The sequence below is a fragment of the Chelonus insularis genome, unplaced genomic scaffold (genome assembly GCF_013357705.1).
Source record: "Chelonus insularis isolate UGA/USDA-ARS -01 unplaced genomic scaffold, ASM1335770v1 contig_139_pilon, whole genome shotgun sequence".
Taxonomy (NCBI): domain Eukaryota; kingdom Metazoa; phylum Arthropoda; class Insecta; order Hymenoptera; family Braconidae; genus Chelonus; species Chelonus insularis.
Window position 1 is genome coordinate 325,473 of NW_023276379.1, and position 27,964 is coordinate 353,436.

Below are 27,964 nucleotides of genomic sequence, written 5' to 3' on the forward strand. Positions count from 1 at the left end.
TGACGCATCACCAAACAAATTCTTTTTTATTCTTCTTTTGTTTATTCATTTATCTATTCACCCTATTCTATTATCTTTGTTTCCTGTATTTCAGTCTTTTCCACCGTCTGCAAGGCAATTGTTCACAACTGAATGAGCCCAAGGGTTATTCCGTCAACTGGAAAACAAATTCCACACAAAAAATAAAAAATAACAAAATTTGGAGAAAAAAAACTATTTAATTGTTTACCAGCAATTCAGACTATCGACTTTCTCTTATGTTTCTGTAAAGTGCAGACACCCGAGCATATTTATGCAAAAAAAAGTGTTCGTTAATTTTTTAAGAGTTTTTTTTCGTGACTTTGCTAAAGAATATTTACTTTCTCTCAAAACCATTTTGTTAAGTACTTTTCTTCATAAATACAAATGGAAAGTACTTAATAATAATAAACGTAAATGTTGTTGAGGAGTGAAGTAAAAAAAAAATAAAGAGATGAAATAAACAAGTCAATCGGAAAATGTAACGGTAAAAACTTTCTCAATTTATAGAAAAATAAACTAAAAAAGTAATTCGTTTCAGTGAACTCTATTTCAGGTAATTCGTGGAAAATAATCTTTCCTTAAAAAAGCCAGGTCGACCAATACGTTAGATAAGACACTTTGGAATGCCGTGCAGAGCCAGCACTATCGGAAAACGGAAAGTCGTTCTTTCTTCGTATCACACAGAGGGAAGGGATGTGGAAGCTCGTATTTCTCACAATGCTGGTGACCGCACATCGGGGTTAGGCGTCAGAAGAAAAAGGGTATCGTTCATTTTCTTTTTCTTTTCCTCCACAATCTCAAAGTTAGCTCTCGTCGTCGGGTCAACCTCTGAAATCGACCCCCATTGGCTTGTTGAGAACACCGACAAATGCGAATGCGACGTTCATCTCTCAACGATTTTTCCTTCTATGGCCGTTCAATCTTTGATGCTCCCTTGAGAATTTTATGAATTCACTCAATTCGCCATAATAAAATTTTCAACAAGGTACTTTTGAATATTTTCCCAGAGAATCTCTGATCAAGCATAACCGTTAAGTTTCAATTTAATAATCTTTCCATAAATATTTTTAAACTTCGTTTTCCTACACATAATTGACGAAAAATGGCATTTATAGTAACAAGAAAAATTGTTCATCAACTTGAAGCAATAAAAGTCATTGTAGAGAATTATAAGAATCATATCCAAATTATTTTTTCTATGACACACTTTACGTGTTATGATCTTGGAAAAAAATGTTAACACTAAACTTGAAATGGAATTTCACAAATATACAAATACTATAGAATGTTCTTCTTGTTTTGTTTATATAAATTCTAAATATTTAATTAGTTAAAAAGTTAAGTGAGGTAGTTAGTAAAATTTTCACCAACGAACTCTAATTTAAAAGGAAAAAATACATTAATTGAACCAATAAACTGCCCAATCAATACCAATAAGTAAATTATAAAGATGGTTTCACGCTATGAACGCTAATGAACAAGAACGAATAATATTTTAACAGGAAAAAATTTTTGATTATATCCATCGATCAAAATTTATTTGATAAATATATTAAAGCTTTTTTTCTTAATTTTCTCATCAACAAGAAATAGGCACCATTTATGTATTTAAAACACTGCTTTTATCTTCATCAAAAATGAAGTTATATTACTCTACCTATGAAATCGGTTTTTCTCATCGACGTCACTCATAAAATAATTATAAAAAAGCATGTTAAGCAGGCAAAATTAGACCACTAGACTTTTTACCGCGAGTGAAGTAAAAATGATGACAGATTGAAAATATGAAAAGCCGTCTTTATAAACTACTAAATTGTAACCAAAACTGTATGTGAAGTTTACTTCATTATTAATTCTTTAAAAAATCGAAAGCGTTTAAAAAATACTTTCATTAAAAATGTTTCACAATGAATTTACTTCTGATTAAAAGTATTTTATTGAACAAAATAAAAATTTCACTGTCAATATGCATCTGTCAGATGCGGAAAGGTATAAAAAAAATTCTAACAATAATTGCGGAAGTATTTTTTAATTATCAGTTGTAAGTTGTAAAATACCCTGCAGAGATGACTAATTGAAATTTTAACATTAATTGAGAAGGCGTGTATTTAAGTTAAATATTGATGTTTGCAAATACTGTGACCTGTAAAATAATCTCATTCACTAAAATTAATAATACAACGATCAATTTTAAATTTATAAAACTGACTACAGTTAGAACTTATCACGTACTCACGAATATTATTATTGTACGAAAATATTATTAATTATATGGTAAACTCATCGAATAATTATTTGCGACAGTTTGTTAACTCTAACTCTGAAATAAAATGATAAATCAATAGTAAGAGAGTTACAAGACTGTTTTACAACGTTAGGAATGCATGACGATGTTCCGTGGGGGAAGTTGACGTCAATCATAATATTAAATTTTGAAGTTCATATCAATAATGATATTATAAGAAGTTTTCTTTCAATATTTACTCAAATCAATGCTCCGATTTTGAATAATCACCTCAGAATAAATAATGTTAATTCGAAATATTTTAGTAATAACTGATTTGTCAACAGTAATTATCTTAAATCTAATAGTTATATAAATATAGAATTTCAAAGCTCAAAATTGTTATTAGTTCTTTATAAAATTCGTTAGTAATGAAGAACTTTCGACTTCATTTCGTGGAATCTATTTGATACTATCAAGTCATAGAATTTTTTCATGACAAAATTGATATTAATTTCGTTAAAAATAGAGTATTCCATGAAGTGAAATTTTCATCTTTTAAAAAATTTATTTAATACTCAATTAAATTGAAAGAATCGAGTAAGTATAGTCGAGTTTATGTTATTTGGTTTTCGGTAGATACTTGCTAAATTTAATTATCGTTGATTGTTGAGAGTACCTATTTTTTTCAATAACAATAACGTTGTTAATAACATCATGTCAAAAATTGGAATTTCCATCTCAATTTTCGCTTACAAAAGAGCCTCTTTAGATCCAAAAATAAAAAATAGCTGTAAAATATCGTACAACCTACATTTTACTTTTAAACTATCGCCTTAGAATAATTGGTAACCGTTCAAGGAAACTGCTGAGTTTCAACGAACAATACAGTAGCAGGAATAAATTCAAATTTTAGGTCAGCTTATGAAAAAAAGAACTGCGGGTAATAAAAAGATGTAGAATGAGGGTTCGTTCAGGTTTAAGGAAGGTAGTATACATTCAGTTGCGACCTACATCAAGAAAAGGATACATTATTATTACTATCATCGAAAAGCAAAGCCTCCGATGGCGACTGGGGGTTGTTCAGGGTTAGTTGCCATGACGACGCATGGGGGGCGCTGACTACAATTCACCCTCGTCTCTTTTCCGGGTTATACTCTTGCTCCTGGGCTCTTTATCTCTCTCTCTCTCACTCTCACTCACTTTTTTCTCTGTTCTATTCACTTTCGTACATATTTTTTTCCCCATTCTCTACACTCTCATACTTCTGTCGACCATCACAACGTTTTGTTGGCCTCTTTAACGTTTTCTGTTCCTCGTTGTTTCTCACATTTCCCACCGTCTCATTTTACATTGCATTCTGTCTTTTCTTTACGCTTTTTGTCGAGCTTCAACAACTAGAGATGTAGATCCTTTGACCACTCATACAAGTATTCAGGCTTGAAAATGGCAAGAAGAATTGGAAAGACATACCACCAACGCAGTTATGAGAAACTTGCCAAGTATGCTCATTAAAAAGTTATTAAGCTTCTTGTAATACAGCATATAAGTAGAAATTAGAATTAATCTTAATCATGGAAGAGGTATTTTTGACATTTATTAAATTCTTCCTTCTATTAAATTATTTCGCAATTAATTAATAAATTTTTTTATCAAACAAAAAAAAATATTGCATTTCCAATGTATGCTTTATTCTTTCAAGTTGTGGAAAAGTTATCTTTTAAAGAGAGATTAGATAAGGATTTGGAATAAGGTATTTGGAGGCAAGAATAAAAAAGATTTGGAAAGAAGAAATAGTAACTAGTATTAGTGCCAAAAGAAAAAGAATGCCTTTGGCGTTGTATTCTCTTCACGACGTTTATCGGTAGGCGACAAGTAAAATCGAAGACATAAAAAAAGAATTCACGACAGTTTGACGTTGCTATCGAATCTTGAACTAAAGTTTTAGAAAAAGTTTCAAGGCATTGGTAAAGTAAAAGAACTAAAAACATTTGAGTTAGAAAAAATTTTTCTAATAACCCAAGTACTTAGAGATTTCTTCTATAAAAAAGAAACCTATAAAAAAACTTTAAAATTCAATCTCAGTAAAACCAACATGTGTCTACCTAAAAGCTTCATGTTATCATGGACTAGAGGTAGTTGGAGTTCTAGAGAGAACGCTCTTGTAATCAGTTATTTTAATTGCAATATTTAATTACGAAACTTCAAAAAAATTAGTGATATCAAACATACATTAAAAAACTAGTAAAAAATTGAAGTTGATTAAAATATTTTTAGATCAATGTGATTCACTAATCAAAAATACTCAGTAGTTTTACTGTCTAGACACTGGCCAGACTACAGCTAGAAATTTTTCTGATGTTTTCTTAAACTCTGACCGGAGAGCTTATCAAGGATGAATCAAACAAATCATTGAAGATAAAATTTTTAGACAAATTTGTCTCAATATATTTGAAAGTTCCTATTGACTTAACCAATAATTGGCTATTTACACTGCAACGCAATAATTATATAGTAACATTTTTTATCATTTAAAAAATTGAGCAAGTGTGTTCATGAATACAAAAATGATTGATATGAATCATCGAAAAAACACGTTCCTTGAAATTATGGTGTATCAGCAGTAACTAAATAACAACTTGAGCACGAAATCGGTAGACTTTCCCCTTAAATTGAACACACGCAATATATATCATGTCTATCTGTCTCACAGTCAACCCTTTACAACAGGTCATTAATAACAATGAAGTTGGACGCTTCAGAAGTGGTGTGAAAATTATGAAGCCCGAGGCTTGTACTGTTGTCATATTATTCGTCCAATTTTATTGATCATCAATGTACATAAAAATAAGGATTATAAGGGATATCGTACACTTTGGACAATTAATCAAAAGCTATATTCTATGTAGCATGTGATTAATTGCGCGTTTTATATACTATCATATATAACCCTTATATTTGCTGACTGTACAGTCAACATAAAGGATATAAAGTCAATAAATAGGGCTTTTAAAAACCAAGTCATTCTACCTTATACACGATAAGACATGTGTTCATAGGTTACATTGTCAAGCACTATCATTAATCTTTCAACTGAAATGTAAAAAAAAATATCAAAATGAAAATAATTGCTTGGAGGGGAAATAAATTCCAGAAGATTAAACAGATTTAATTAAGAACTTAAAACAAAAGTCTTACGTACGAGTAAAAGGATAAGAGATACGATTAGACAATGGAATCAAGTAACAGATAAGGTAGACGATAAAAGGGCTTCCGAAGCTCACGGGATTTCTTTCATGTGGGCTCGATGAAAAGAAGGACAGAAACCACTGTGTTCCCCTTTTACTAGACTACTTCATCAGTGGAACAATTCTATAGATGCATTTGAACCAACGTATTCTATTCGCTGCCAGAATAAATTGTGTTTTTATGTGTCTAGATCGACAAACCAGTTTTTAAAGTAGTTATCTTGCTACAGAAAACTTTATATTCTAATATTCAAACTTTTTTAGATTGAATTTCTTATTTTGTTACATCCATTTTTTTGTACGTGATGGAAATCAAAACGTTTTAAATAAACACTTTATATATCAGTTTCTCTAAGTGGTCATCAAGAATTAATTGAATTCAAAAAACATCAAATTGGTAAATATTATTTTATTATTTAACTGATTGCTTTTTTCCACTTCCAAAAGTATTTTGACATTCAATAAAGTCTCCAGAATTAATGATGATGATCTCCAGCTCTTTAAGAAAAACTTTTTCCTGATGAATAAATCGTTGATTATTCATTAATGACTGATGTTAATTCATCGAATTGACATGGAAGAACCAATCGATCAAATTGACAGAAAGATGAGTTCATCTTTTGCTGGATGTTTGTATTAATAATTTTGTAACCAAATTCAAAATTGAATTTATTATTTCATCGTATTGTTTATTCTGCAATATGATTTGAAATCTTTGAAACACATCATTCAGTAACTGTGTTTCGACCACACATTGGTAAAATTATTGAACTCGAATGATTAATAATTTAAAGTTGATGAACATAAACCGCTTTGATTCTGCAACTACTATTATTATCCCACAGGGTCGTGCTATGAAAGCATTGGCAGAGTTCATCAAGTCCACGGGAATAGACGGAGGGATGAGTTTAAAAATAGATACCGATACTCACACCCATGATGATCACCATCCACCTTCCATATGCTACTGTACGACTAGAACGTCACTCGTACCAGCTGGAAAATGAATTGAGTTACGGGGATTCCGTTCCACTCCGGATACCAACGTGATTCTCGTTCAGTTCTGCTGCCCCGAAATGGGATTTCAGGATCACTTCGTGTACCACCCCTTTTCCTCGCACTTCTTTTCACGAATCTATCTCTTTTGTTCGGAGCAAAAAATCGGGTGGTTTATATTCGAATGGAGACAGTGGAGATTGAAGCTATACTATAGTTAAATGGCTTTAGGATAACGTATGGCCTCGTTGAATAATGACTATTATTGAAAGAAAAATTTTTCAAGAGATAAGAGAATACTTAAATTCCTCTGCATTAACCTGATTTCAAATTAAAAAGCTCTCCTACATTCTAATGTAACCACCAGAATTTTCAATATTGTTTCCATTCGACTTGACCTCTTTTCATTTTAAATAAACTTTTTTTTGTTGTTAAATGGCTTATGGAAATTCAGTTTCTTAGCTTGAACAATTATTTCAATAAAAATTTATTATTAGCTTTTGAAAAATTTAATAATTGCAACTGATACAAAATCTCAAAGTTAGGAATTTCAATAGTAAAAAAACCTTAAGACTCTAAATTCCCTGAAACTCAAAGGTTGAGGAAGTTCCATTGATCGAAAAATGAGAAAAGAGAGCTTTGAAGAAAAATTTGTCAGTCTATGAAATTTTGAGAATTGAAGTAATAAGTCCAACTCTAACAAACATTTGTTAACACTTGATGTACATTCATTTTTTTTTTTATCTTTTTGATCTTTTTTTTAATAACTGGTCACTATGATAATAAAAAACCTTGATACTACAAAAAAAATTAATTTTATACTCTTTGATAATAATTTTTTGACATCAACGACTTGAAAAAAATTGGACTTTCAAAACATGGAATTTATAATGTTTGTTAAAGGCACATACACAATCGTTGAATCATAAACTGTGCATTTTGATGAGTAATTCGTTAATTACTGACGTTATTTGATAATTGTTGATCGATACGGAAGCATAAAGGTAAATTGAATAATAAAGGTAAATAAGTATATATTTTCTATAAAAACAAGTTCTGGATTAATAACGAAATTAGATGAAGCAGTAAAAAATATCGAGTGTGCGAAAATGAGGCGGAGAATAAAAATTACCACCTCAGGTCTAATAATGTTCCGTAAACTTTTTAATAAGTGTCCTCGACCTGGAGAAGTGTAGCATATAAAGAGACGATGCAAAAGCTAAGCAAAGAGTGGATAGAAAGGGTGGCAAGTGTATCGACAAAGTGTACGTAGGATGAAAGAAGAAAAAAAAGTTAGACTACGAGGCTTTTATGGTAGTGGGAAAATTCCAATTTACCGAGATGACTTTTGAAATAGGTATTAAATATAGAAATACATATCTCCACACACGTATCTAGGCTACCTCAATAACAATTCAAGTTGAAATGATAATTAAGTTGTGTTCATCAACAATAGTCTTTAGAGATAGTGTAAGAGAATCACCTTCGGGCGTAATGTCATTGGTCGAAACGCTATAGTCGAAACGCTACTAGATGTCCTCTCGTAGTCGTTAAACCGGAAGTTCTAAAGCGCACGACATCTACGACATCTCGTTAGTACTGACGAGTTAGTATATACTGTCCTCATCATTCCTACATTTCGCTCTAAGACTCTCGAGACGTGTCCCATCTCCCGCTGAATTACTTGAGGTAACACAGAAAGAGAGAACGAACATTTGAATTATTTAAATTAGTGAAATATTTGGAGGAAGTAAGCGAAAGACTTGCAAGTCTCTTTATACTTTTACGTCAGTCTTTTACTCTTCTGACTTTATCTCCTTTTTTCACTTATATTCGTCTAGAAACTTCCTGATTACTTCCGGCTGTACCGACTTTAAGAGGCTCCATCAAAATTCTTAGATTTCCGGTATATTTTATGTTTGTATCTCGTTATTTTTTTATCTCTTTTATTTTAGGTATTAAATATTTTATGAAACTATTACTCATATTATCTTTTATATCAAACAAAAAATAGTGCAGGATACACTGGAACAGTAATTGAATTTTCCGAGATTCAATTTAATATTTTAAAGCATGAAGGTAAATCAGAGGATGTTTGAAAAAATTTTTTTGAAAAAGTTCTATCTCTACAATCCATTAGCAAACAACCCTCTTTAAAAATAAATCATAAAAAACCAACAACAGGAAATTCACAAATGAAGCTTGAGGCTAATTTTTCCTGTAAAAAATGAACCAAACAAAAATTGCACTTTTGAGTAGCAAAATTAAAGGCCTTCATGAAGTCTTGATTAAATTTTCAAATTTGTTTTTAGAAGCTGATTAATTTTAAAATATCTAGTAGTCGAAGGAAAGATCCTTGTATTCTTGTGCTGTCCATCTATATTTACCAGTCGACATATTATAATTTTTAAACCATTGCCTTTTTATTATAAAATGACTGATTTGATTTATCATAAAGTCAATAAAAAATAAACCTTTTTTAATAATTCCACTTTTCAAATAGCAATTCAACTACAGTAAGAGAACTTTTACACTTTCAAAACAACAAAACTTTTTCACGAGGATCATCATTGGCAAAATTTTTCAAGACTCATTCTAAAACGCATTATCAGAAAAAAAAAGTATTTATTCGTTCTTTGTATAATATTCTCTTCTGACAATATGCATATATTACAGCGTCTGAAGTCTAAAAAACTTCTTTTGTGACTTTTCTTTAACTTCAAAGCCTTCAAGAATACAGTAAAGGCTTCTTTGTTCTTGAAGTACATTTTAAAATGTTCTGAAAATGCATATATAAATTTGTAACGGTAGTAATAGTAAAAATAATGTCCATATTTACACTAATTTTATTTGAGTCGTAATTTTAAAGCAATGAAGAGATAATAAAAATATTCATTTCTTTGTTATATAGACTTTATTAGAAATATAAAATTTTTGCAGTTCGTATTATTTTTTTTGTTCGGAAACAGTCATTTAAATTTCTAGCAGCGGTTTTGCATCTGACATTTTGCCAAGAAAGTTCAAAGAATTGAGTTCTACCTTTGAAGACCCTCACTAAGACATGTAGTCGATTCGCTACATTGCACCATTTCTTCTATCACTACATCTCTATTCCTTTACCTCCTACTACTTTTAACTAAAAAGTATAGATATACATACAATGCTTGATGCATTCAATTTTGTATAAAATTCGGCGAATTATTGGCCGGAAGGTAATAAGAACTCATCTTTTTTCTTCATCTCTTCTCCACACTCTTTAAATATGAACTTTTATCATTTTTTCTATTGCCCCGAGTGGTAAAATTTTTCAAATTATCTGTTCGAAACTAAATTGAAATAAGAAATAATCATTTATTTCCAATTTTCATATAAAAAAACTAGTTAGAAAGAAATTAAAGTGAAAAAGAGAATAGTAATCAATATGAGAATTACAGTACAATTTTATTTTTTTGATTGGGAATTAAATTATTTAAATATTTTTTTCTCTTTTTTTTAATATATCTACACTGAACTGACGGGTTTGATCAATAATATAGAAGCGTCAAATTTTAATTAACCTTTCCATCACGTTAAAAATGAAAATGCCTACTTCAATCAATTCTACGCTATAGTAACAAATAAATTTTTTTAACTCAACTGATTATTTATTTAACAAACTTCAATTTTAAATTAATCAATTTTATAAAATCTCGTTATTCATCATTAATTATTTTTATGAATAAATAAATCATTAATATAAATAAATTTTCACCTTCCATGCAATTAATTTTTCATCAAATTCTACTTCTTATTAATTTTAAAATTTTTAAATTTCATTTTTTATTTATTTTTGTTTAGTAAAATAAAAATATATAAATCCAAGAATGAATGAAAAATCTTGAAGAAAGTTTTCACAGTGGAGTTACAAATCATAAAAAAATAAATGTTCCTTACCTTATTCGGATATCCGTTGTATCTCAGGAGTTTTCTGCAACATTTGCCTCGGTTCTCATAGTAAAACATCTGGACCATTTCAGCGTGATCCGTAGCAGCGCTGACGGTGTAAGGACCGCCGTTGTTGGTGGGATGTGAGCGCGAGGACTCCCGACGCCCGAGAGGCACGCACGGACACCACCCTGAGACCATCACACGAACCCGAGTGTAATTAATACTTCCGGTTTCAACACCGGACTCACCCTCTTGTCTTTCAATCCTCTACCTCCTTCCCTTCGTCTTTTTACTCACTATGAATCACTTACATGACTTGGACATCCTCTTCATGATCTCTTTGTCTACTCTGTGTGAAAGAGAAATTCGATATTGAACTTCACTCCCCTTATTTCCTTCCACGAAAGAGTCTCTAACTTGATTCGAATATTTATGGGATTCAAGGCGTTTTCTATTCACTTTTTGCTTTCATCTGTCTTCTTAAATTTTTTTTTTTTGTTTATCTTGAGAATTGTTTTATTTATTGTTGTAAAGACCTTTTCGCTTAATCTTTGATTTTGTTTTTTTTTTCTTTATTTTTGGCAGCTTTTGCTTTGGCATTAATTACTGTAGTTACTGAAGGACGATATCAGCGAAAAGCTCATCATCGTTTTAATCTTTGGCCGGATTTTGCTCGAGTCTCTGGCAGCAGTCTGTAAGACAATTTTGAGAAATGAACATGAGAATGCATTATTAAGAAATCATAAAAGATAAATGAGAAAAACTTTCATTTTGTTAGACGTCTACTAAATTTACGTCTCCTACTGACAATAACATTCCAAACTTTTTGCTTCATCTTTTCTTCTGTTTTATACTATAGTGGGTTACCTATTCTGAAATTTGCAATTCATGAGAATAGGGAACGACCATATACTCGCGAATCATTTTCCATCGGTTAGATGTAATCATGGAAATGTCTTCTTTCATAATCTTCATTTTTTTTACATAATCCTACAATCCCCCAGTTTACATTATGCAATCGGTGGTACGCTACAGGCAATGTACGAACATTGAGAAGAAAAATATCTCCAGATAAGTAAACAGGAAATTTATAGAGTTATCGAGTTCAGAAGTTAATCCATTATTAAAGCGTAGAAAATGATAGTTAATCCATTATTTAAGTGTAGACAATTGGGGGTGTATTGGAGAATGAAACCATTTGATATTCAAGAAATATTAAAGGTATATGTTGACTTGGGTGTCTTGACAATCAAATTATTCAGACGCTTAAGTTATTAGTTAACTACTAAATATTCAACAACCAATCAATTTTTTAAGATAGCAAATAATACGATAAAAATGGACAAGTTGATCTGAATTTCATATCAATGCAACTGAACTATTCATAATGAAATATTTTCTAGATAGGCAGCTGAGCTGCAAACAAAAGAAGTTAGTGATTCTGTAAAAAAGTGGGCGAGTGGGTTCGATAAAGGTAAAAGGAGAGAAAAAGTAATTGAGATTCTCAGAGGGAAAATTTTCGTAGAAAAGTGTATATTTATATCAAATATGGTAGAATATATTATAAATTTTAGATAAAATACAAAAAATATTGCTATAATGTAGGCAAGCAGATTGCTAAAGATAGTAAATTAAAAAAATTTATTATATTTATAATTCCAAATGATAATTCATTCATAAAATTTCTTTGATTTTTTTATCCATTTTTATTTTTATGATGCAAATACTTGCTTTGGATTTTCCCTCGAGATAGAAAAATTGATGGAAAAATTTGCAAACTAATGAATTCACTATTAACATTATGATATATTCGCTATTAAACTACATGTTTACAAAAGAAACGCGTTTTATTATTGTACGATTAGATAGTTTAATAGCGAATGTATAATTTGACAATAAAAAAAATCGTTCGTACCAAATTCTTGATCATTATAATCTCTAGTATCACCAATAATAACTAGAATGTAACAGATAGAAATTTTAATTCCAGAATTTTTATCTACAGTTTTCGGAATAATTATACAATGGATTATCGAGTATTATCAATAAACTGATTACAATCTACTGTTTCGCATTCACAAAATTACGTTTATCACATATGATCATTTATTTTACGATTAAGGTAATGAAAATAAAAGGGGGTAAGTTAAATCTCCCCTATATCGAATTTTTTTTTCATGAAGTATATGAATACTTTATGCATTTGCTTCACGGTAGACTACCTACTTTATAACCACGTGAGAAAAGACAAGCTGTGAAACAATTTTTTTATAGTAAATTCTAAATATAACAATTTTACATGGATTGGATTATATAAATAATAAAACTAGACTTTAAAATGTATTTTCAATTGTTTAAATAGTTATAAAACATTTTGGTAATCGTTAGGTTCCTAGGTATTTTTTTTAATGGGAGAAAACTTTAAAGAGTTAAAAAATTTCATTTGTTTATAAATAACTACACAAAGAAAGATCAGGGTGGTACATTAATCATGGAGATGAAGAAAAATGCACTTAATTATTTGAAGTTTTAATTTATATAGAAAATAAAAAAACAAAAAACATTGAAAGCAAAGACAATTTAAATTTAAAGGGCATGTAGCAGAATGATTAATCTTCCTTGAGAATTACTTAAAAATGGGAAGATTAAATATGCAAACACATATTGACTTGTATCACAGTCATCAACAATGAAAAAGTGACTGAATTTCAGCTACTATGAATGGCTTCAGGAGTTGAGATTAATCGAATATAGAAGAAGCGAAGTATGGAGGATCATAATATATGCAGAGCAAAGGAAAATATATGCAGAAAACAATAAAACATGTTGAAAAAAATAGAGACGAAAAATTGACTCCGCCTTATTCTCGTTTTCATCAAGTCTATGGCTCATGCTTCATTCCAGCAGCTTCGGAATTCATTTCAGGTAATCTCAAGCGTCTTTTTGTGAACGTAAAAGCAAGCAAGATCTTGGAGAAATGAAGGACTTCAAAAGAGGAAGGAAGTGAGGTGATAAAGCTTCATAAACTTAGAACAGGTCCTCCAGTTCGTTGTTACTGAGAAAAATAGGTCATGCTGTATTTGTTGTTTGTCGCCTTCTTTCATTTTTTACCCTCCCACTTTCTTATCTTTATTCTCACTTATCCACTACAGTAACTGGGAAAAAATTATCTCCGAATGGAGATTACAACGGAAATCGATTATATTCCGTAAAATTCAGGTCTTCAGTCTATTTTTATGATGAAAGATATTAATTTTTTTTGTGAATTCTTTCCTTATTTTTGAGTTATAGTTGAGATAAATCTTTATGATGCTCGTAATTTTAACCACGAAATTCTCTACTCATTGCACAAGATATAAAAAGATCACAACAATATTCGCATGCATAAAAGAAGTTTTCTTCATTGAGAAACGAGAAGGAAACGTTCTTCTTATTTGAAGAGAAATTAATCTACAAGTTAATGAATGAAATGAATTAGTTGAAAATATTTTCACATTGCATTTAGAATATTTAGGATACATTTAAAATATTAATATGCTGTACTTAATGGAAGACTTTTTGTTATTATTTCAATTATCTGTTACATCGCAATAAATAAAAAAGTATTCTGCAGGAGTTCAAAGATAGTTAAGTAAAATTGAAGTAATTTTTTTTTAAATGATAAAATTAGCAATCAGAATTAATGCAAATTTTTTTATAAGAAGATGTACCAACATGTAGAACATTACCGAGTATTTAGTGTAGAACATGACTAGATGATAACACCACACCAGGAATGCTTTACATTGGATTTTACAGAAGCCTTCTAAATTAATAACTTGTACAATTTATATACAAATATTCAAATTTTGAAATTTTTTATCGATAAATAAACGTAAAATAATATTCAACGAAGACGAAAATGACTGTGAAATAATTCAAATCTAGTTTGGATATCAACAATGTAAAAAATTTATTTTTAGAAAAATTCTAAAGATAAAAAATGAAGACAATGAACAGCATTCAACAAAAATTCAACACAGCAAACGTATTTAAATAGTTAAAACAAAAGAAATAGTAAATGAAGGTAAAAAGGATAAGTGAGAGAATGAGGGTAAAAAAATGATATTTTTCGGGGGTTTTCGTAGTTTATTCTCGTACTCATCCTCGCTCATTAGCCACCAGGCTTTAATTATCAGGACGATTTGCCCGATTAAGCGAGCCGCGACGTGAAATATTTAGCGGAACGCAGACAGTGAGAAATTGTTGCTTCTGCTCCTCTTCATTCTAATTTTCACCGTAACTTAAAGGTACTGATAAATTCTTCGTTATAATAATAATTAAAAATTTTCTGTCCTACTGAAAACAAATGAAAAGAGAGATAACACCAAGTAATATCAGAAGAATAAAAGATAACTACCACGAAATAAATGAGTATCAGATCTTTCGGTTAAAGTTTTGATGAATGAAAAATAGTAAAAAAAAGGTACAGAATATTAATCCGTATGTTCATTCGGATATTGAGAATGTGTAAATAATATTTTTAATTACTTGACATTTCAAATTTTTTTTGTATTTATTATTAGATATTCTATATAAAGCATAAATCTTGTTAAAAGCAAACAATTGGTATTATGTTAGAAATAACAATAAAGCTTTTCATTGCTTTCTTTTCGTTTTACAATAATAGAGGCTTTGTTGAATTTTAGTGGTTTCGTATTTTTCGTTCAAAGTCTGTTTCCCCGACACATTCTAGCATTTTTAATTGTTCAAAAATATGATAACATGATAATAACAATTTACGATAAAGAAAGAAAATGAATTATCAAGCATGATAATTTACTGGTTATAAATAAAATAATTTAATGAATTTATCCTAAATATTATCATCAGAAAACAAGTGGAATGAAATGATTTTTTAACTTTATGATGACAAATAAATTTTCCCATGCAACACAAAATAATTGTCTTTATTGTTAGTAAAAAATACTTTATTGAGTAAAAATGTATTTTTTTATCTATAATAGATAAAAAAATGTTCTTGAATATATTAAATCAAATGCTTGTAAATTTATTTCTCTTAAAGTTAGACCGAGTAAAGAGATTCAATTTTTCCATTGCAAATACTAGACATGTTTTTTTATTAAACTCCAAAATGATAAATGTTTTTTAAATTGCAAAGGCTGATACAAAAATTATTCTGATAAATTTATCATCCTATTATAATTTTCTTGTAGTTCTATTTTCCCTCACAAACGAATTTACATTATTTGTCATCTTTCTATCAAAACTTAAAACTGACTCATAGACTATATCTCTTTCTCGCACTACTTCTTTCTCTCTTCTTCCTGACCTACGCTATGAAGATGATTATTTCGTGTTATCAAAACTCTACTTCACGTCTAGACTCTATCACCACTAAAAATTGATCTTTGACATACAGAAAACTATTCATCATAATTTAAATGTGTCTTAGCAGTCTAAGTATTAAAATTTATTCAATTTTATTGTTTAAATGGTTTTTAAAAATGTTCGTGCTTGATAAAAATATTTTTCATTCGAATTTGAAGCTAGATTAATATTCAAGGGAATAAGAAAATTGAAAACCCTATTGAGTTTGTGTAAAATTGGAGTAATAAGTTTAATAATTCAATTTTTTATCTCATATACTAAATAATCCGTTGTCATGAAATTTATTGATTTTCTCAACTCTCCACTGTATTTTTTTCATATTATATGAAAAACCCGTCGGGCGAACCACAACAAATTGGATGTAAAAAAATTACTGAGGTTGCAGCAGATGTCAAAGTCCAGAAGGTCGAGTTTTATCGCTCGTAAAAACGGTGAGGAAAGTGTGGAGCACGAAAAGACCCTTACATTGCACTGTACTCGCTATGTCTGACCACTAGTAGAAACAAGCACGTTATTCACTGCACCTGCAGCAGCAGCAGCAGCAGCATTATAGAACTCTCTACACTATAGAATGCGTAGCACCATCGTTTCAATTGAATATTTGCTTTGGTTTTTTACAACCAATTCTCGTTTTTTTTATCTTTATGTATATCGCGACTCTTCATCCTTGAATATTCTCTGTATATACCACTCACCCTCCCAGCTAATCGTTCTTTTCCGATTTCAACAAATACTCGAAAATTACATGAGTGTATGTGTTTGTCTCGTTTTCTCTCGGTGCTTTTTATTTCATGAAACAAAATTGAGGTTCATCGCAGATTCAACGGAGATATATACGATGTGACAAATGTACATGAGTGTGCCCGCGGGAAAAATTCCAACATCGAAATAAACGGCTCGGTCGCGTTCTAAAGTTTTTCAGAAAAACATGATAGAGAGACAAGAAAAAAAAAAGTAAATGCACTGCTCGATAGAGATCTTTGAAAAAAAATTTATTTGAATTTACGTAATGAAAATATCTGCATACGAATAAGAAGGAAAGACATTTTAAGTAATATATCCATTAAAAGATATAAAAAATAATTACGGTAAGTTTACATTAACCAGCAATTTTTAAAACTCTAGAATATTTTCTTCAAAACGTTTCATAACTACCTTTTATCAAAAATTATTACATTGTATAACAAATAATTTAATTTTAATCATTTTGAAACAATTTTCAATTTATTTTAGCTAATTTTTTTAACTTTAATACTAATAAAAATGAAATTTTTTAGAGAATGCGTTTAATTCTACAACTCGTTAATGGAAATTTATTAAAATCCATAAAAATGTTCTTTATACAATTTATTGTAGAATATTGGAGTTTACAAGATACTTTTTGAATTATTTTTAAAAAAAATTTAATTATTTATATTCAAAGTTATAAATATAATTAAATAAATTGATTAAGCAAACGACTTTATTGATTTAATAAATCTCAAACTTCAAAAATGTTATTTAGTGCTCGTCATTCATGTTTCAAAGACATAAAAATATTTCGTGACAGTAGAGAATAAATGCCTACGCTGTACTTTTCACTTGAGTGTAAAAAGATTGACAGAAAGAGGTAAAAAAAAGCTTTCACAAAATTTACCTCTGAAATACACCAGCAACAATTTACACTCCACTCTTATCTGTGTCGATTTTTTTACCATGCTTTAATAAAAACACCTTTAAAATTATCAAAACATCACCCTTTCTACTGTCAAAGTAATGTTTAATATTCTGAAATAAGGACAGAGGGTTATTAATTGGTACATTAACTTGCCATTGATGTTGAAATTAGATCTGCAAATACGAACGGAAGAGGATATTTAATTTTTTTTTTTTTTCAATATCGTTGAGACTTCAATTAGTACTCTCATTTGATTCGTTGTTTGTTTCGCATTCTAGTCCACAAAACAACGTACATAAAACCGTATAATTGATTTCGAGAGTAGGCTACCTATTTCCAGATAATATAGAGAACATAATGTGTTCACGGGTGTGTTTCGAACCACATGGACATTGTACAAATGCAAGCGTAAACAAAGCCTGGCTAGCCCTCGAGCATTCACTTCTACATTCTATAGTCACTCCCACAATCGTCCTTCTCACCTATATCGCTCTCTTATTCGGTTGCAATCCCTTATATATACCTATTTCATACAATAGACATCAACACATGCGCTCATATTGACATTCAATCTGTCTCAACTTGCGTTTTTGTTGTCACTAAACTAGTTTAATTGTTCTAATTGAATGAGTTCTTCGGCAAAGACTTGCGGAGAATCATTAAAATTTTAATTGGAATTTTGATTAAATAAACAATTATAGTCTGCTTCAAGAAAGTTTTGTTGAAAGAGAATTTCTTCGAGCAAATAAGTTTTCTTTAGTAAAAGAAATTACAGTAAGATTTAAAAAAAAAAAAAATTGATAATTTTCTTTTTCAAATTCAAGTCCTGTGTTAAGAAAAAAATTATAAGTGGATTAAATTATGAGAATAAAGAGCTATTTGTTTTGTAGATATTTAGAGGAATTTTTGTTATCAATAATAAGTGATTGAAAAAAGTAATTTCTCCTCAATAATTAATTTAGAATTGATTTGAATAAATTTTTAGTTTCAATCTTCAAGTTTATATGATAAGATCATTGGTTGAGATAACTAAAAATTAATTACTTAAAGGAAAACAAAGTTGACAGAAAAAAGTATCTTTATAAATATGCCCACTTTATTTTTTATTAAAATCTAATTCAAATTTAATTAATGAGAGCAATTATGAAAAATTTACGACAATTTGTCAAATAAAAATTAAACGAATACTTAATCATATTGTTGTTCTATTAATTCACTCAAATTCCTTCCTCACTTTTGTGTGAATAAAATAGGAAGCTTATTATTTTTAATTAAAACTGAATATAATTTTTGGACATTTAAATAAGGGTTTCTTGGTGACAACGTAGAACTGATGAATGGAATGTGTTGGCTTGAAGGTAAAAAAAAGAGGAGAGAAAAAACAAAAACAAAAGAGAAAAGAATTTCAGACTAATGTAAACCTGAACTTTAATGAATTTTCCTTGTTTTTTTCTTTGTTTTGGAGCCTTTTAAAAACTCAATCCACCGGAGGCTCCTCCGTCATGTTGAAATAAAAGGAATGAGTAAAGAGTTGGTTTTATTTAAATTACTGATCGTTGAGCAACTCGACTTGGTACTTTGACCACGTGAGAATATAAACTCTCTTACTTTATTCCGTCGCGAGTTCATAAAACCTTTGATGAAGTTACACCGGCTGGTGCGCCACGAGTACTGTAGTTGAAAGCTAGTCAATGTAATGAAAGCGAAGGGTAGAGGATTGTAGGAGTAAAAAATGAAAAAATGAAAGGAAAAGAGTATTTAAAAAAATTCCACTATATATATAACAACTAGCAAACACACACTAAAGAAATTTTCTTTCCGAATACAGAATTAAAAGAGATCCGATATTTCCCTGACGGAGCGAAATAAAATTGCTCCGACGGTCCTTTCGTACACTCGTCTCGCGTCTCATGCAAATTTTTTCTATCCAGTTGCACGAGGATTCTCCGTGGGTGAGCAAAAAAGAAAGTAATTTTGGTAAAATGAGAAGAGAAAAAACTAAAAGAAAAATCGAGAGGGCGAGATGGGAGGCAGGGGGTGGATATTCACGAAAGTTTCGAGGGCACTTCTTGCGGTCGAAAGTTAAATGCGACGTTGGAAAGTACCGAGTTAGATATCGAGGGTCTTTTCGAATAATGCGGGTGCACTACTTCCGTTTTCCTTTCATATGTATTCCCTATTCTCTCCTCACACACATGTATACCGTATACAGGTGAATTCAACCTTACAATTCTTGATAAAAACAAGACTTTTTTCTGTTAAAAACCGTGCAATTCTTTTATTTCAAGAAACCATTGTGAGCTAGAGAAAAAAAAATATACAGAAACACGAAAACAACGTCGTCAACTCAATATGTACAAAAGTACGTGTATGAATGTAAGAAATGCTCGGGGAAATCATATGCACCTGCGGCAGTTTTTGAGACAGTTATGATTTATGAGTAAGTTTAGTTGAAAACAAAAGAGAAAGCCTATCAAGTTTGGTAGAAAAAAACTCCCTAATACTATAATCCATCTTTTTATCCACAGGGAAAGTGTCGCGAACGAAGGGACGACATTTTCGTTCATGCTGCTTTCCATTTATCGATTGACAAGTTCATTTCAACGACAACAGTAAAAAATATCAAATATTAAAAATAAATTAAAAAGTACAATTGAATGACATAAATCTGTTAAATGCACCTGTTTGAATTTCTTAACCGTTAATTTCTTGCTCGAGTCGCGCGGAAGCTTTTTTCCTAGAATGTCCTCTTGATCAATTAATCATTCAACTTACAATCTAAGTCTTCATCTTCACAATTGTTTTCTTCACCTTCTTATAAAACACGCGCGACTCGTGGCAAGTTCGAATACCGACTAACAACCTACAGCGTCTGAAAAATGTAATAAAACGTACGGCGACGCAGGACGTACTGAGGCGTCGCGCGACGCGCCAACACCATATACCCAGACAGAATTACTAGAGGGAGAGTGAGAGAGAAATAAAAGAGAGGCGCCACTGGGACGCCGAAAGCGTTGCCAAGAAACAGCGCATGTGCATCAAACTGCTATTCATCCTCTTCCGAGGGGTAAGAAAAAGACAAAGAAGCTGAGGGTTTGAGCTTTTTAGCTACACTATGAACAACTTTGAGAATCCTTATTCCCTGCTGGTAATTTTGTTCATTTTTTCCGTGACTAATATCTCTCATATGATGTATTACATATATAAACAACTTTAGTCATTTTTTTTTGTAAAAAAAAAAAACTTTCTGTTAAAAAGTCAAACTTTTGTTATCATAATGTCAGACACAATTAATTATGTCTTATTTAATAGAAGTGAATTTATTTGTTCTTTCATAAACACGCAGATGCGCGAAGAATAAGAAATTAAAAGCGAGAATTAACGCCAACAGGTGCCGTAGAAGCTTCAGTCCAGTCAGCTTGTAGAAATTCTCTCGACCTCATTTTTGGTATGGCCGCAACGATAGAGAAAAAAGTTAAAGAGCTCTCGGTATAACACCGTAACTTGGTGCTATGCTACCTACTAGATATGAGATGAACTAAGTAAACCAGATGTATCTTTAGTGATGAAAGCTTGTAAAATGATACGGTCAACATGTGATATGCCTGATAGATTTCTCGCTCCCCTTAGCTGCTATATTGACACACAAATCATTTATAATACTGCTATAATACTCCCATCAACTCGATTTTTATATATGACTATTATAGTCTAATAGATAAAAGCTCTGCTTTTTTGTCTCTTTCATATATGTCGTGCAAAACAATACCTTCAAATATTTTCATGACGAAAAGTACTATTTTTAATTTATTCTAGAGCTTTTGAATATACTTCTTTGACTACAGAAAAGCTTTCGGAGCATAATTAAATATTAAGTATTTTATAACAACCTTTACATTTTTCTTTTTTTGTGGGAGAATTTGTTTTGATATTATTGCTAATTATCAACATCTACAGTGAATGAAGTTTTTGCGAAACAATGATAATTTTTTAATCATGTTATTAACTGACTAAAATGATTTATTTATTCTCATTTTTATTTATCATATAAAATTGTACTCCCGATTTTGTTTAATAAGAATATCAAAGTTTTTCAATTATTAAATTAATTGAGTTTCTGTTCCCTTTTGCATTTAAAAATAGTTCGAGTTGATTTCGTCAGTATGTTTAGACTAGCTGTGCAAGTAGATTCTTACTAGGCATAGATCAGACATAAAAAAATTAATCAGATCTAAAATTGAAGTTATAAGTTTTTAATATATTAAATTAATAAGACTATGTTCCACTTTTAGCTAGTTTACTTTCTAACATTAGTTGCATTAATTAATCTATGTAAATAATTACATTAAATTTTTAATTACTTTCACATAATAGAAAACATAAAGAGAATTGCCAAATTGTGAAGAGGAAAATTTTTAATTTGAAATTCTACAATGGAAGTAATTTCTGAGTAGTACAAGTGAGTAAATCATTAATGAATATCCAGTAAAAAAAATTTCCACCCACTTTAATTAAAATTAATTAAAGCCACAGTAATGTAGTAAAATTTATTAAAGAAGCAGAAGTATGAAATAAAAAATAACCTTTTTCAAAAGATGATATTTATAAAAATTAAATCAAAAAGATATTTTCAAATTTGTAAGATAATGATTTTATATACGTCAATCTTAGTATTTCATTTTTTAAAACTATATATTTCTTTTATATATCGAGAGAAAAATCATCCACAAGCTGCGAAAGTAACATGTTCACTTTTACGATCAACAGCTCGACTAGATTTACCCTTCCTATATGGTACAGTACATACAGAACCGTCCCATGTCATTCACGCTTACCAACAAGGGAGTACTCTTTTCCTCTGTGGTACACCGGCTACCGTTCGAATGGTTGAAAGTAGATTAAGGTCAGCTGGCAGCTTTGAAATAGACGAGCCATGATACATTTGATAGATCAAACTGATGGGTTCTTACTATTTTTGTGCAGCATATATTGAAATATCGATCAAATTTAATACTGAAAATTAAATTAAAAATGATCAAATATCGCAATCATACAAGTAACGATATTATATTTTGCTTTATTTTATTTTTTTTTTTTCCCCATCAAATAAATATAATTGAAAATATTTGTTTTAATTTATAAATTCAAATACTATCATATGAAGTATTTCAAACAAATATCCAGAGCTTAATTAAAGGATTTCAGTCGTCCATTATTCAAATTTCGTAATTCGTCTGTATTGAGAATATACTAGAATTTCACAAATACAAATCAAATTTAATGAAATGGATACATTCTTTTACCTATAAATAAATGTGAAATTCTTAAAATTAATGCGAAATGTTTAACTTTGTATTTATTCAGAATAAAAATACATTTTAATACAATAATGAAAATAAATAATTCAATTTTTTTTAATTATTCATCTTCCATATTAAATTTCATCCTTTAAAGCCAAGTTATGATCGTTATGTATATCTTTTACAACTTAGAAAAAACAAACTTATAAATTAAAATATTAATTGCCACAGAAGCTCATAGATTTATAGCCCTTTCAGTGACTGTCTCTAGTTTATCACTCAAAGAAATAAATCTATGAAGAATGAGAAAACATCACATTTTACAGCTTTACTCTATTAATATTGTTCATCGAATAAAAAAGTATAAAAATAAAATTGAACATTATTTCATTTCTTTCTATTTTTAAATTCGTTTTATTATCTTATACCTTTTAAAACTTTAAGAGTTTTTTTATTTCTTCCTATCCAATCGAAATGAATAAAAGAGATGCAGTAGTAATTTTTAACGACATTTTAATGACGATTATAAAGTTGTTGATAATTGAAAAAGTGATAAGAACGAGAATACCCTCAATTTAAAAAATCATTAAGTTAATTTATAATTAATTTAATGCAAGAAAGGAATAATTATTGCCAGCACTTAAAATTTTTTGTTAAAACTTGATCTTTTCTGTGTTAAACGACAGACTCTTCTCACGCACCGATTAGATAATATGTTAGAAAAAATCTAGAGAGTCATAGAGTATATCAAAGAGAACTTTCTAGAGGAGTAAGAGCACAAGTTGATTTTCAAAGCATCTTATAACATTACGTCCTTTTCATCATGCAGTAACGAGTCACTTGGTACCAAGAGTATCTTATCGTTAGTATCGTGAGAATGAAACATTGATTATACGATTCATGTGAATTGACTTAATAATTATAGCAATTCAATGTCATGTTCAACTATAACATCTCACTGGCTGTCATGTAATTTAGACTATAGTTTCGATCGTTTCTAAACATGTAGCTAGTGCTAAATAAACCACTGTATAACTTTACCATGACCCAATGACATTTTGCCTTCAAACTTTCCGGTAACGTACTTTCAAAAGAATTGATTAACAATTTTTAATTAGATGACTGTTTAAAGTTGGGTGATTAATGAGCTGAAATTTTTGAATCAGCTGAATGACATGAAACTTAATGAGAAAGGGTTTTTTTCTCTTTCACAGCAGATTTTGTAATAATTTTACATTTACTTTGAACTTCTATTCTTGTTATAAGTTTCCATTTTTATTTTTGTTAGGCTTTCTTTGTAACTTTTGCAGTCATTTAAGTTTCTCATCTATTTTTAGATTCAATTACATACATTGAACAAAAACATCTCTTTTAAAATATTTATTAATAATCATACTCATCAATAGGAGAATTCAAGTGCCCAAGAAAGAACATGATAATTATCATAAACTGATTCATATAAAATTAAAGTATTTTTTTCTGATTCAAATTTATCATATAAACATCAACTTCTTTGTCATTCTATAATTTTCTTCATACAATTATTCCTAAAAAGTTAATATATATTTTTACTTGCAATCTTGATTATAAACTACGTCAGAATGCAATTTTATTAATGACTTTATAAGCTTCGAATATTTATTATAAAAGAGAATCAATAGAATAGTACTGAATTTTTTATAGACATAGATTTAATTTGTTTTTCAAATAAATATTTTATGAATACGACTAGAAAAAGGAGTAGGAGATTGTGTTTTTCTTGTGTAGCAAGAAGATAAAATTTAATATGTAGATGAAACAATAGTCAACAATTCTCATGAATTCATTTTGATCTTTACTTCTCCCATAAGGGGTATCAACAGTGAACTTGTGACATCTTTGACGTCTCTAGTGTATATGCTTAGTTTTATTTATGTACAACAAGAGATGAAATAAACATCACAATATTGAAAAATAGATTTGTCTGTGTTATATTCTCATGAAAAATGGTACATTGTTTAAATAATGCTGGATAGTATCATCACCCTAGAACATTCCATTCTCAGCATATCGAATTAATTATCAATAATATGTAGTACGTCAATAACAGAATAGCTGTTGATTAGTCTAATTAACCCAAATATATGACGTAATGTGCGTAAGACTTTGAATTAATATCCAAAATGTATTGAAGTAATAATTTGACTTAATTTAGAAATATTTAAATTTAAAGAACGATATTTTGTCCAACGTTCAAAGAAAACAATCATTTCAAATACTTGATTAATAGATTCAGTAGCTAATTAATAAATTTTGTGAGTGAAATATCATACATCTTTTCTTTGCTTACATGTATGTATTTAAAAAATTAAATGAGTTATTTGTTTCAAATATGATTATTATTAAAATTATTCTTTAACATTTAGAGTATTAAAAATCAAATTTTTAATATTGATAAAATATCTGACAGAATTGGTGTATCTTGGTTTGATCATCAACAAGAGTTATAAAGGATTTTTAAGCATTGAATAAACATGAATGAATTCCAAAAGAACCAACAAAGGAATAAAAAAATATTCAATTGTAATTAAAATAGGTATGCCTAAACTTTTACCAACAATTGTTGGAGATTCAACCCATCATCTTTAGAATTTGCTTACTATATATAGCAATGTAATTTCAAGCACTATAACAGAAGTGAAATATCAACTAAAGGTTTAACAATTGTCAGGTCTAAGTGGCGCTGGAAGTTAAACAAAGGCTGAAATTCCATCATGATGCGTGACAATGCGTTTAGAAGAGAGGGTAGCTTTGAGAGCGGAACGAAGCTCTGGAGACCTGGTTCGAACTGTCAAGAGTAGCACAAGGGTGTCGATGAGGGTTAGAACTTGCCTCTGGTCTCTTGTCTCAGGTCCATCCATCCATAGTTCCAGCCTCTCAACTCTACATATACACAACGTGTAATACTTGAGGATTATCTATGTGCGGACAATATTCCATGCGCGTACATGTCCGCGAGCCGGTTGATATGTTGTCGGGGAGATGAACTCTCGACCTGACTATGGAGAGCTTTGTGGAGTAGGTAATATTCTGTCTTTATCTCTTCCAACCTCTAGAAACTGTGGTGACATCTCTGGCCACTTCTTGACTATCTTTATTCATGGACAAATACAGCTTTGTCACCAGCAAAGTGCTCAGATGCTCTGACTCATACTATTGTCTCAACAATGTGCTATATACTTTTGACAAAAAAGCCAAGTAAGAGTCTCACTCACAATTGATAGTGTGTTTGATAGTACATGAATTCATCTCTACTATAACTTGCTCCACATTAACTTGCCTCTTGTCGTGACAGCTGGACGATAGTAATGCAGAGAAGCATGAGAAGCACAAATTACCGTACGTGATCATGGGTATATTGTTCTAGTCAAATCATCCAACAAAGATGAGACAAGATAGTGTAAATAGTAAACATGTCCGAATTCTATTTATTTATTATTAATAAATAGTATGCTTGCCATGTCATGACTTCTAGATACACAATTAATAGTTATTGATAATTCATAAAAGCTTATAGTCCAAGGCTTTCAATCAAATTTCACCTGATGATTATTATAGAACATTAAATGATAAATTATTTAAAAATATATTATTTTCAATAGAGCTTTATTTTCACAAAAAATTGAAATAAAACTCTTTCAAATTTGATCCAATTATGATAAACTGTCCAATATTTTATTATTTATTTTATGGAAAATTTATTATTAAAATTTCCTGCTATTTATCAGTGAACATCGAATGTCGAAAATTCAACAAACATTAATTAATCAAAAATATTCAATAAAGTTTGTCTTTCATTTGTATTTTCTTTTTAAATTTTGTTGAATTATTGAAAGAATTTTTATGCCAATTAGTTTTGAAAAATTTATGGTTACTAAAAATTTTGATAAACAAACAATCGACTAAATAATATGATCGTTGATTTTGAAATAAATCAAAACTTTTAAATTGACTAATTAGTATTCCTCATTTACCCATCGATATTTCAAAGGGTAATTCTCCCAATAATCCATCATATATATTTCACAACTTTTGACTCTAGAGTGTAAACAGAATGAAAAAACCAGAGCTCAACACATATCTGATTTCAAAAAAAGGGGTAAGCATTAGAAGGAATAACAAGCTCAGAATTATTTATAAAAACCGATGAGAAGTCAATTTAGAAATTAGAAGGGTTCATCTCCTGTCTCAAGGGTAGAAACCCTTACGTTCAAAAACGACAACTAACGAACGTACATTTGCATTCAATAATGGAAGGACATGAACCCTCTATTTCAGGATGAAAATACTGCTGGAATGGAGGATGTCAGTTTCAACTGCTTACCCTCTGTTCTCTTTGTTAATAATACAACTTAAAACCTCGACTTCATCATTGTCTTACCAATTTGTAAGGAGGCTAAAGGAAAGGGAATTCGTTTGTTTTGCTTCGTTTTTACTTTATCCACCAGCACGTTTTGTCTTGAAAATTAACAAAAATCCAAGAGGAATCAGAAAATGATGATTACGTCAGCAGAATCAATAAATGTTATAGTATTCTACCCTAGTGGTCGATTAAATCCTCTCAAGATGCAACTGAAGTTGCTTCAAAGCTTACGCCTGCAGGGCAAATTGTTCTAGAGTCTGCATTACGACTACTAGTGAAGAAGGAACTTGAGGTAGTGCCAGGCAAAGAGAGATACTTGTAAAAAAAGAGTTCAAAAAAAAAGTTCATGAGACTAGCATCGCATTTTTCATGGTGTCATTGTAAAGAAAGGTTTATAGTGAAAACTCTGAATAATCATTCTTTTGAATTTTGTGTATGCGAGAGACATTTAGAAAAATGAAGAAAAAAAAACCTCCCAGTCTAGAGGCAAAAGATACAGGCTAGTACAAGAACAATGTCGACGAGACACACAGTGTGGATTGGCAACGCTCCAGGTCTTTTGATTTTCGAAAACAAAAATGCGGAGAAATGAAGTGTGTGAAGAATAGGAATAAAAAAAACTAATGAGTGAAACTGGACAAAACTGTGTTTGTCGATATGAAATGCGAAGCATTCATTTGAAATATTGCTTTTCTAAAAATAAAAATCAAATATTTCATTAACAATAACTAGAGAAATTTTTTAGTTTATTATTCTTTAGTATTTTCAAAATATCTGCAGTAACTCCAATCGATTGAT

At 29.9% G+C, this 27,964-nt stretch overlaps 1 protein-coding gene across 5 annotated transcripts in view; it reads right to left on the reverse strand.

The window, feature by feature from the left end:
• LOC118074677 (uncharacterized) overlaps positions 1-27,964 on the reverse strand; it is a 97,943-nt gene that overhangs the window by 29,586 nt on the left and 40,393 nt on the right. For 2 of the 5 annotated variants that reach the window (XM_035096094.1, XM_035096092.1), the window contains 2 exons: positions 10,728-11,108; positions 10,423-10,604 (listed from right to left, as the gene is read on the reverse strand). In XM_035096094.1, the coding sequence (XP_034951985.1) occupies positions 10,423-10,604; positions 10,728-10,749 (204 nt within the window). In that variant the 5' untranslated portion in view covers positions 10,750-11,108. Of the gene's footprint in view, positions 1-10,422; positions 11,109-20,145; positions 20,350-27,964 lie in introns of those variants that run through there. The other 3 variants (XM_035096093.1, XM_035096095.1, XM_035096096.1) reach the window with 3 other exon arrangements.